General features: G+C 30.3%; 1 protein-coding gene across 1 annotated transcript in view; it reads right to left on the bottom strand.

Moving 5' to 3' along the window:
* Positions 1–979: 979 nt before the first annotated feature.
* The window catches only part of LOC134701031 (plexin-A2-like), a 32719-nt gene continuing 21009 nt past the window's right edge, over positions 980–12689 (bottom strand). The window contains exons 18-27 of the mRNA XM_063562174.1: positions 9162–9308; positions 8698–8854; positions 7800–7964; positions 7256–7362; positions 5637–5714; positions 4901–5055; positions 4311–4458; positions 3743–3874; positions 2834–2917; positions 980–2393 (exon numbers count right to left, since the gene is read on the bottom strand). Coding sequence (XP_063418244.1) covers positions 2289–2393; positions 2834–2917; positions 3743–3874; positions 4311–4458; positions 4901–5055; positions 5637–5714; positions 7256–7362; positions 7800–7964; positions 8698–8854; positions 9162–9308 — 1278 coding nt within the window. The 3' untranslated portion in view covers positions 980–2288. The remainder of the gene's footprint in view (positions 2394–2833; positions 2918–3742; positions 3875–4310; positions 4459–4900; positions 5056–5636; positions 5715–7255; positions 7363–7799; positions 7965–8697; positions 8855–9161; positions 9309–12689) is intronic.

Here is a 12689-nt window from a genome sequence, read left to right on the forward strand (position 1 = left end):
AACGATCAATTTTAAAAACAATATTTATCAAATATACATGTTTCATTTGTAGAGCAGTCAATATTCATCAAAATAAAAAAAAAACAATATTCATTATATTCATTACATAAATACTGTTCTATTTTTTGCTTGCACAGCAGTCTCCAGTAAATCCATTTTTACATGCACATTTTGGCTGAATTTTATCAAGGATACACGTTTCGCCATTGTGACAGCTATATCATAATGATAATTGTCAAGTTCTTTCATCTTTATTCATCTTATACATTTATTTTCACATTATGTTTCAATTGAATATTCATTAACAACAACTTTGACAAATTGATAAATACGTAACAATTTGTATAATGTAAGATTTTGTATATTACCTGAACGATTTAGGGATTTTATAATATCGCTCACAGTTTTATGATTTTTATATAAAAAAAAGACTGATATTGTAATGATATCACAGTCTAAATTGATTAGAATTATGTAATTTACCTGAAATTGTCGGGAATTTATAAACTCATTAATAAGATTTATTAGTCTTTTCTGAATTTCTTGAATTAAACCAGCGAATCATCGACCAAAGTTTAAAATTATTCTAGTGATCTTAAACATCTCTAGTACAAAAAATTTAACAAATCTTGGATTTTATAAATTTAATAACTAAATTCAGATTATACAAAACTTCCAAAACTTTAGGGATTTTGCAAAATTCCTTATAGAAAATTTCACTGTAATATACATCGTATCTGTTGGGGAACATATGAGTATTTGAACGATACGTATATAGTCTTGATGTACATCTTCATCTACATTGTGGGTTGATCTGTCAAATTTAACCAATTCTCAACCCTTCAGGTGGGTGCACGAGATAAAGTGATTTCAGAACATAAAATCAAAAATATATAAAAAATAAGCAAGCATAATGTATGATAAAAAAATATAATGAAGTAAAATAATAAAATGGGGAAAAGGGGGGGGGGGCGGGTGTCCATTTACCTTTCGTTCATCTGGCCTGAACCAATCCAGCGTCCGTATATAAACTCATATGGTCTGGGTACGTGACACAATAAAAGTTAAAAAATCGCTGTAATTGTAAATTGCAAAAGGTATAAAATTCAAAGTGTCATTCAGTAAAGACATTTGTCCTAACGAAAAACAACATGTCGACTTTGAAAAATGATGTCGAAAACAACGTTATAAGTTAAATAACAAAATGTCATCACAAAAAATTTCACACGCGCCTTTGACATTGCACCCTTTACTTTCTTTCTTTACTATGATGTTAAATTTTGATTTTTGTAAATCAAAATTTCTAAAATATTTCAAATTAATAACGGTATTTAATAACATTGACAGTAGTATGAGTTGTTCCTTTGCTCTTGAGTTGAAAATAAGAGTTGAGGAACAGCACGTTCTATCATTTTAAGATATATTTAAAAGAAGCAAGAACACATTGATAAAAGGAAAGTTCATAGAATTCAAATAAAAACAAAAGCAACTTATCTAATCACCAGGGAGAAAAAAAAAACAAAGAACCATGCTCAAAACGACCGTAGTTTTATGTACAAACGAAAACCTCGACAAGACGAAAATAATTTTGAGTGACTTTAGCAAAGGCAAAGTACACCAAGTTTCAGATAATATGTCAAAAAACTATTTTATTTAGATAAGAAAGTGTTTAGGTCAAGAAGCCGCTTTCGTAATATTTACAAGACATAAAGTATGTATAAATGTACGTGCTGTACACATATTATAATATACAAATAATAAAAACAAATATTTATCAATTGAAAAATTGATGTAAAAACTATTTTAATAATTTGAGTAAATTACCAAAGTCCTTCAGTAGAATACATAATACCTCTCTCATCAAATATACAATGAGCAGGAGGTTAAATATGTTTTTTTTTATTTCTTTGTTTGTTTTGTATTTCAAAATAACTTTTCACATTGTTTTTGTTGTAAGCCCATTGTTCTCCATTTAATGCACCTATCCAGACCATTCATACATGACTTTGTCCATTGTTTTAGTTCAATTATACAAGTGGATTGCCCAACTTGTGTTTGTAAATTCATTAACAAATAAATATAAAAGAAATAACAATTGTCATAAAATAATAACAGTATTATGTGAAATACTCCTGTATATTTCACAACGTCTTCCATGCGATGAATAACTTCTTGCTCCATTGCCGTTTTATGTTTTATAACTCGTGTATTGATTGTATCCGTATTCAAAGACAAGAAAAATAAGCTGTATCTATTTACAGTCTGTGTGATAACGAGAAGTACACCAATTAACGAGAGGCAGAAGATTCATCCATTATTTTTATGACATCTTCAAGTTTATTTGCGAGTTGTAGGTCTGTCGCTTCTTCCATATCCTCCAAATCATTTATAATCTGAAAATGGAGAAAAAACTGTTATGATCAACAATAAATCATTTATAAAGAAAATGAATCGGAAATGTTAGCAGCGAAGTAACCTTTTTATTTTTGTTATCTTAGATGTCAGGAGAATCTTCAAAGTCCAAATATCCCATTTAAAAGCAAAAGGGGCAACAAATGTCATATAGAATTTTGATTTTCACTGCAGTCCGAAAAATTGATGATCTGTACACATATCTGGAATTGATGCTTATTTTGTGAGCCAAACGTTTCATTTTTAAAGCAGAATTTTCATATACAAATATTCTCTAAAATGCAATTTATTTGGAAAGCAGACCAACAATGACCAATAGACCAATGTAAGAACTTGAACAATTAAGTCCGAGTGATGAATCTGACAAAATTATTAATATTCAAAATGTTTTCAATCATAGCAATGCAATGAAATCACTTACTTTAGTCTTGTATTTCTTAATATATAGATTATACAGCTGTTGAAGGGCAGACTGTCGACTGAACCTCAGTTCTAGTTTCTGTTTCTGAAATAGATATTAACATTTATGTTATCATTTATGTTATCAATTCTGATAACAAATGACTTGTAGGAACACATGCATTTAAATTACTCAATAAATTATATATACAATGAAGCCAAAGCAACACTTATATTTTTAATTCATATTTGCTATGTGCATTAATCATCCTTTCCACTTCTATTTCGTTGTGATGTATTTAAAAAGCAATCGTTCAATAATTGATTCATTAAAACAAATAAAAGGATTATTTTCAGATTATGCTTTAAAGAATGAGTCAAACAGTTTTATAGTATCGAACACCACTCCTAATGAATATTAACAAGGAACAAACTTATAGTTGTTATATAGATACCAGGATTAAAATTTTATGCGGAAGTCGTCCGTGTCGTAACTGACACTCGAATCAAAAACGTTTAAAAGATGGTACGTCAATGCATAGGCAAGTAATGACAAAAAAAATCTCGTAAATTTCTGGCTTAGGTCATTATAGTTGAACCTTTTAGTGTTAACATAGAAGATCTGTGAAAGCGTCTGTATGATTTTCATGTTTATGTGAAACGAATAGTAAAGAAATCCCACAAAAACCAAAACAAGACAGATTGAGCGACGCTGAAACCTGGGTTTAATATAGTTGCCTTGAATACATGCACTGTTTGCTACTTTCAAATATATCGAGCTTGATACAAGTTTAAACACCTGTCCACTGTTGAAGATCGTATGTTTACCTCCAGAAGTTTGTTTGCATGTTTCTCTTGTTTTGTAACCCCCTTACCTTTTTAAAATCATATTTACACCTACAGTTTTACTATGAAAAATGTCAATACTTACATCTGAGATTTCGTCCATTTCACTCCAGAATTCAGTATCAGTCACTGGTTCCAGGCGGATGAAAAAAGGACCAATAAGCTTTCTGTATCTTGGTATGTCTTTATGGAACAATAACTTCTGTGATGGTGATTCCTAACAAATTCCCATGCAAAGAATAATAATGCTAATTAATCAAACTTCTCAATATTGAAAAAAGATATATCAAAACCAAAACACAACATTAAATAAATACCACACAAAGTCATCGGTAATAATATGTAACTCTAATAGTTATTATTTTATTCAAATTGAATTTTATTCCTAACGTTAATCCGGACTAAGATTTTCTTTGTTCTTTTTTTTTTGGGACTTTTTAAGGATTTTTTAATGTTTTATTTGATATGAGCCTTGTATTTTTTTATGCTTATTCTTGTTTCATAACTAAGTCAAATGATAAGAATAGAGGCACGAGTCGAGTCATCAATAATAAAGTAAATGTTTCTCTCATTTAATCTACTCAAAATTGGACAACCCATAGTTCAGGCTTCTTCAAAACACAGATGATTTATAAGTTTAAATTTACTCTAACCTTGTTGATTTTGTGGGCAGTTTGGGTAAAACTTTCCACAAAAACTTGTCTTAGAATGTCCATACATGGTTCCACGTATGCAGGCACAATAACATCAAACAATATACCTGGTTTACCTATCAGTGGAGCCCAAACTCTTGTAGCATAGCTAAGCAAAAACAAATGTGTATCATCAGAAACATAGGTATAGCAAAACTTCAATTATATTGACATGATATACGTTTTGAAATATGTTTTTCCAAAGATTATATAAACCTCATTTGAACTTCTTGATAATCTGCTAAAACATATATAATAACATTAATAAGACGGGGAATAATAACGAAAATGTCAGAAGGCGTAAGTTTTAATATACCAATAAAATAGAACGATAAAACATCGAACACAATGCACGATTTTCCCCAATGACCTGATAAACACTCAGCTCAATTTAAATGTCCGAATTATATTGTAATTGTACAATCTGTTTGAACAGCTATAGATAAAGTTAAACAACAACACCTTTAGTCAAGTAACGGTAAAATTAAAAAAGTTTAAACCAAAGCTTAAAAAATATTTTTTTAATCTATGAATAAGATTCAACCACTCACCATTCATTTTTCCATGACTGCAGAACATCCTGTTCTACTCCAAATTGTTTTCCAAGTTTATCCAACATACCGATGAAGTATCGAATTGGTATTGAAGATGATTGTGGATCTATTAAATTCTCAAAAGTAGTATCAATGCATTCCGAAAGTAGCAGCTAAAACAAAGAAAAATGTTTTGTTTGGCAATGGTTTAAGACCTTTGCATTGACTGCAACATGTCTTTATAGTATTGGTCAACTTTGTCTTTAAAAAAAAACCTATGCCTACCAGGATCGGAAATGTTAGAAATAAGATGACTTCTGCTAGAAAGGACGGGGTGGCTGTTTCGTTTTAATGACTTCAACTCGACCCTGCTTTGAGTAGATATTATTGCGCTCAATAGACATGCTTCAACTGGAAAGCTGTGATCAGCCAGATCATTGAAGGGAAATTTGAAATGAAATTAGAAAACAACGATGCTGTATATAAAATTCAGTCTCCCGATTCCGTTTTGCAGACTATGCTCTATTTATACCACAAATTTAAACAGACTCTCTGTCAAAAGTGGATTTTACATCCGGATGGGACAAATCCATGTGATCATATTTCTACACCTCAGTTCTTATTAAAAAAGATTGTCCTAAACTAAAAATGAAGTTTAACTGGATAAAATTCCCAAATTCACTCTTCTGACAAAACCATATTGTTGATCCAAATTTAAATACGGTTGTATTTTGAATAATAAAAACTATATTACCTTGGTGAGAAATAATCTATTCAGGAAGATGTCACCAAAATCTACATCTTTATTAGACTGTCCCTCTGGTAAGTTTGACTAGAAAATATATATTATAAGCTTTTACATATAACTCTTTCATGTATCTAGAGTAGAAAGATGCACATACAAAACAGAATTCGGATGATAACCGGTCAATGAATACGAAGTAAACATAAGGTCATAATCAATATACGGCACATGGTGTTTATTTTAAAATTATATTGCTTTAAAACATTTGAACATAAAACAAAAAATTGAAGTAGCAAGACATTCATATGACTAACGGCAACAAGAATCCATTGTGATTTTTTATTTGGCTTTCATAGTATGATAATTAGGAATGATGATATTTTTTTGTAATCTTATTACGATTATTGAATGCAAATTACTTTCCCTATTCATATGAATCAGATTTATCCAAGAAATTATCTCAGTCTTCGATGTATACAGTTATCAGCACGTACCAAGCTAGGAATATGACAGTTGTTTTCCTTTTGTGAGATGTGTTATTATTTGCAAAGATGAATGCGTTGGTCGCCTTCTTTGTAATATATACCAAATATAAAAACAATGATGCATCTTAATAAAACATTGTCATCGTGTCAGTCCGTCAATACAACGTAAGTAAAATATTGGGTATGAAGCTGTTCAATCATTAGGTATACCATTATGAAAATAAATAGTGTATGAAGCAAAACAAATTAAACGGAAGTGTGAAGCAATTTGCTATTAAAAATCATTACATGATTGGGTAGGTTTACTTGGCAGTGCAGTTTCTTGCAATGAAAAAAAACCATGGTATATAGAATACTGAAAAAAATAACGATGATTTTAATTTTTTTTTTTTTAAACGACCAATGCCGTTATCAAACGAACGTGAAGCATCTATTTTTTTAAATAATCAAATTTGCAAAATATGATAAATGACCCAAAATTGTCGGTATGATAACTAATAAGCTTACATCGAAATAACCAAATATAAAAGATTGTGTTTTCACAGCAAGTTTAACAATAACATTCCTTCCCTTTTTTTTTTATCTCGCTAATAGAAGTTATACGTGATTTACTTACCACATTTGTTTCCTGTAAATTTTAAAAGATTTATAAATTAAGAATACATGTACAAAATATATGCGGATGAAAATAACAGAATATCTAAACTCTTTTTTGATTGGCTTCTTATGCAATGGTATAAGCATTACCTTGTAACTTTATTAATTAAAAACTGTCTTAAAAAGATATTGACAACTAATACTATACCAGAAGCAATAGTATCACCAAAGTGATATATTGGAATTGAAAATTGATAGAATTGCCTCGAATTCATGTTTATACATTTTGTACACCTACGAAATGTAATAATTCAGAAATTGTTTAAATTCAGTTACGTAATATGGGATTATTTTGATGATGTTTTTACCAAATAATAGTATTACATTATTTTTGTACCTATGTTAATCTTCTATAAACTTTAACAATGTATATTTTGACAAATATTTATTTCTAAAGAATTTTACTTTTGGTATGACTCATAGAAGTGTTTTTGTAAAACATCAAATTGAACAATGATAACATAAAAAAGTTAATAAAACACTTACCAGATGCCATTTCTGGCCTTCTAGTTCCGAACATTCTACATTTTCCGGCATGAGTAAAGTAATATCCTCTGACGCGAGACTTTCATCTCGGAACGCTATTGAATTCACTGTAAAGATAAAAAAATGTTCTATACAGCCAATGAGACAATTATCCACCAAAGTGATAATGAAGTGAATGTAAGCACTTATAGTAAACGTACGGCCTTCGACAATGAGGTAACCCCATAAAATCTCTAATGTCTATGCGTTTATTATCAAACCTGATCTGATTTTCAAATCTTTAAAATTATTCCATTTACATATAATTTATAGATATAGGAAGATGTTAGTATGTTTAACATTGCGACTCACATTGTAAATTTTAAGAAGACCATCAGAACTTCTTCTTTGGGTTACAAGTTCAACTAACATTGACATAAAACTTCGATAAAGTTAGTGAACGTCATCTACATATCAGAATGTGACGACAAAAGACAAATAGCAAGTACTTAATATAATGTTTAGAAACTTTGAATGTGTGCAAATTTTAAATATACATATTTACCGTTGACAGTGTGGCTGTCACGTTGCTTATACATCAGGACCATTCTACTGTTGTCTTTAACCATATAATGTTTTAAGGTATTCAGACATACCATTCCATTGTTTCGTTCACTTGTGTTGTCAATATCATTGAGTGTAAGTTTTCCAGCCCTCCCTTCTTGCCACTCTAAAAAAACATAAAATCAAAGGTTATATTGTGAAACTAAACTTTATGAATTCTTAATTAAAGTCAAGTTAGAGCAATTCTTAGAAAGCTCTCTTAAACTTATTAATTTTTCCTGTCTTGAAACCTTTCGTGTGTATGTATTTAAACTACGATTTTCAACTCCTGTTACTGGCCTATATTATATCAACAAAACAAAACCGTGGCGAATACTGGGGTGATATAAGGCCACATTCGGTCTTTCAAAAGTTTAAAAGATGTTGTTGGTATGTTTATCTCAGTGTTTAATTTCAAGTGCTATAGCTACATGTGTTTCAGCAAAAGAGTAATTTGTGACGAGTAACACAACGTGTTGCCTCAGTGGAACAGAGACAGCTAACCTTCGGGAGCATCTAAGTTCAACCAAGGATTTTGTAAGAGGCTCCTGTTGTTCAATCTTTAGTTTGCTTTGTAGTGTTTTTGTCATTGTTTTTGGTCTTTTCAAACCTTTTATCCATCTTGGTATCTTCACTCTTATATAAAAACACAATTAATCTCTTTTAAAATAGTACTAGAGCAACGACTATCTTAAACTCTTAAACAAAGTAGTTGAATCAGTTTATCAGTCTTATGTGATTCAAATTTATGACTACTTTGATTCATATTTGTTTAACACAATTTGAAAATGTTTTTCTGCGTTCATTTGTTGAGATAAATTTAAATGCACTTTTATAGTATCGTTACAAGTACTACTTACCTAAAGAAAGTTCATCATTGTGTGGTATTTTTGAAGAAGGGCTATTTTTATAAATCTGTGCACAACATTTCTGTTTCACTTGTGATATTGTATCACAATCAAGAACTTTGACAGGATAACGCTTGTCACTATTACCATTCAAATCTATTTGCAAAGTCTAAATAAAACAAATAGTAATATGAACAAAGGTACATCGCAAAACATAACCCTTCCTCCAATAAATACATTTCCTTATATTGCGTAATTCAATGTATTTCGTTTTATTTCCAAAAGTCTGAATTATGCATGTTTGAAACAAAAACTTAAACATTATAAGTTCAAACGTGAAAAGATATTGCTTCTTTTCCTTAAACATGTGAAAAAGAAATCAAATAAATCTAAAATTAAGTCAGATTTTGTACTAGAGATTATTTACCTTTTATCCTATTAAAAACATATGATAAATAAACGTCAAATACTCTTACAAAAGATTGATGCTCAATCCTCATTTTGAGTAGTTTTTCCTCTGCGATAGTGTTCTTTGAATTAGATGTAAGTGCGTCTATTGGTGCCATTTCAACAATTGTCTTTACTGCTTTGTACAGCATGAACAGTTGCATTCCACAATTTGACTGTAATTATACAATATAATAATCCTGTCACATAATGAATTATTTGACTCTTAAGGCTTTAGGTCATACGATGCAATTATGCTTCGCTTTGTGATAAATTGTGTTACATATATTTATCATTATATACACTAAGATTTTTATATTCCTACCTCCGATTCCGGATAAAGACATTAAGATATTTGGAGCAATTTTTTAGGAATTTTGTTTTAATGCTCTTCAGCTGTTTGTTTGATTTTTCATCCAAATTTTATTTTTAATAAATGCACGACTGATAAACCTAATGTTAACAGAACGCTAGTCAATGTATAAAACTATCAACCTGATATCTTGGATGAGTATTTAAAGATAATATTTCGATATGCCGTAGCCAGACTCCCGTACTTCTTTTGTTATGAATTCAATAGAATCACTGGGGTAAAGCTGATGACCGTAACTGCATTCACGGTCATCCCAAGATGTCGGACGAAAAAATAGGTCAGTTTCTGTATTGTCTGTTTAAGTGTTTCTATATCATTTTCTTTACAATTCATACATTGAAACGATGTCAATTTATAAAAGAATCACTCGGAAATCACTGATTACTTCCGAGAAATGTGCATGAAACGGGAAATTCGATTTGAAAAAATCGCTCAGATGACCGTAAATCACAATCGAGATGACCGTAACAGAATCAGCGATTCATAACAAGGGTGACCGTAACTTGTAAAGGATGACCGTAATTTGTAAATGATGACCGTAACTTTTAAAGGATTACCCTCAATTCTAAGAAACATACGTATTTATATAACTACCTTTTTGTATCAAATGATTAATCGTGTTGGTATAAACACATAGTCACCTCACAAGTATAATGAAAAAAATGCGGTGCACAGCCTCCAACTGCTCGACAAAAGATTTTTTTTTATTTCTGGGATTCCTTTTAATGACATATAATAAATACACATTTTTAAAAATTTCAATGCATGTAAACCCATTGATATTATATCGTCTTCCATTTTGTCGTGCAAATAAAATAACAGAAATATTTTTAAAATATTCTACGACTAAACTAGTGAAGGTGAGCTCCAGCAAAGTGGATCTTTAAAATAGTCTTGTACGAATAGCGTATCACAAGGCGGAACGTTGTCAATTTGTATATATATATACAGAAATGTTATTCATACAGTCAGGATTTTACTTCTTCAAAATTGTCTCTTCATTACGCCAGTTCATGCTCACAATCGTAGAAATGGAAGCCATTGTAGGGATGACGCTCTGCCAATTTTGCTCTTGAAAACTGATAAATTTATCCACATAGTACCATTACGATCGATCGTTATATATCAGTTATATCTTAAAAGACAAATGTATCTACTAGCTAATGATCATCAGTTAATGATCTTGTCTGCATTGATTTAACTTAAAAATATTGTCTGTTCGGATGTCAGGTGGAATTTTGGAAATTCTTAAGCATTTAAAAAAATTCTAATTAAATATTTCGTGCCGTGGAAGGGTCAACTAAACATTTTCAGTGGTTGAAGATTATAAACCCTAGTTATCACACACAAGAAAGTCATATTTTTTCGAAGATATCCATTTTCATCGTCCAAATTTAAAGACTGACGTCAAGTACTTTTAGAAAAAAAATAGCTATTCGAACACACCTACTCTGTTTTTTGTGATAGGTATTTCACTTGACCCATATATTTCATCTTTTCGTACTGTGATTTTTTGACGTTATAAAATCAACCTGTAGCTTTGATATATAAAAATGATAGAATCTGAAGTGAGATGCTATATCAAATACTCTTGCTTAGTAAGACAAAATATACACCAAACATGCCCTAACATAAAAAGGTGCACTCGACTTTCTTTTTCCGATACAATCGTTACCTATTTTGGGGAATTTTTTCATGATTCACATAATGGAAGGGCAGACACGAAAAGTTTTGAACTAAAATATTGATATGCTCTCCGTCTGTGGTAAAAAAAAAATCAGATTATGCATTTTCTACATCCAATTTATAGATACACATGTCGTCGACTTGATATCTTATTGTTTTGCATTACTATGTAATAAATATATTGAAAACTTATGCAAATGGTGTTTTTAAAATAAAACACTTCGTAATTGAGAAGAAAATTGTCTTTTTTAATTTGTTTCTATTAATTTTTTTAAATTTTGTTACTATATCAAACATTACAGTAAACATTTATCGCTCTCTCGATAAACAAAGAGCTTCGATTCTTTTGTTCTATTTCAAAAGTGTCTTCGCATGCATATATCAAGACAAATTAAGATTTTAATCTGCTTCCTCTGAAACCATACACATGGGCTCGATTACCAAATATTCGTATGTATTATTAATGTTTTTAATGCTCCATTTATTGGCATTAAGTTTTTCTGGTCTGTGCGTACGTTCGTCCGTTCGTCTGTTTGCTTGTCCGTTTCTCCAGCTTATAGTTAATTAAATTGAAACTTAGTACACAATTTACCTATGGTATGATCTTTTTAATTCTAATGCCAAATTACAGTTTTATCCCATTTTCACAGTCCAGTAAGCATAGAAAATGAAAGTGTAGATGAGGCATCCGTGTACTAGGGAAAAATTCATATTTCTTTCAAATTTTCGTCGTATCACTAACAATTTGTGTTAAAATTTTAACGTCGTTTTCAATAAATATTTCATTGTTTACGAGAAATATGCAAATTAAATATTATTGTCATAAATCCAAAATACGGCCAATTATATTATAGTTTAAAAAAAGAAATTTATGAAAAATATTTATATCCGCTAACCGAGCCCCAATTGAGATCGACAAACTTAACAAAAAAGCTTTGAATACAATACGGATATTTCTTAGAATTGATGGTCATCCTATAAAAGTTACGGTCGTCCTACATAAATTACAGTCAGTCTTTACAAATTACGGTCATCCTTTACAAGTTACGGTCATCTTTTTACCAATCACGGTCATCCTTGTTTTATGTTACGGTCATCTTGAAAATATTTTGATTATGATTTACGGTCATCTTAACGATTTTTTCAAATAGAATTTCCCGTTTCATGCACATTTCTCGGAAGTAATTAGTGATTTCTGAGTGATTCTTTTATAAATTTACATCGTTTCAATGTATGATTTGTAAAGAAAATGATATAGAAACACTTTAACAGACAAAACAGAAACTGACCTAATTTTTCGTCCGACATCTTGGGATGACCGTGAATGCAGTTACGGTCATCAGCTTTACCCCAGTGAGAATGCAAATCATTGAAACAGATAATAATTTTACGTTCTGGCATACATTATATCATTCTTGAAATCTTAAACATTTTATTGTCTCTATTCCACGATTAAAGTGTATCGTTCATACGTTATAAGTAACATGTATGAAACATC

Source organism: Mytilus trossulus, unplaced genomic scaffold (genome assembly GCF_036588685.1).
Source record: "Mytilus trossulus isolate FHL-02 unplaced genomic scaffold, PNRI_Mtr1.1.1.hap1 h1tg000211l__unscaffolded, whole genome shotgun sequence".
NCBI lineage: Eukaryota > Metazoa > Mollusca > Bivalvia > Mytilida > Mytilidae > Mytilus > Mytilus trossulus.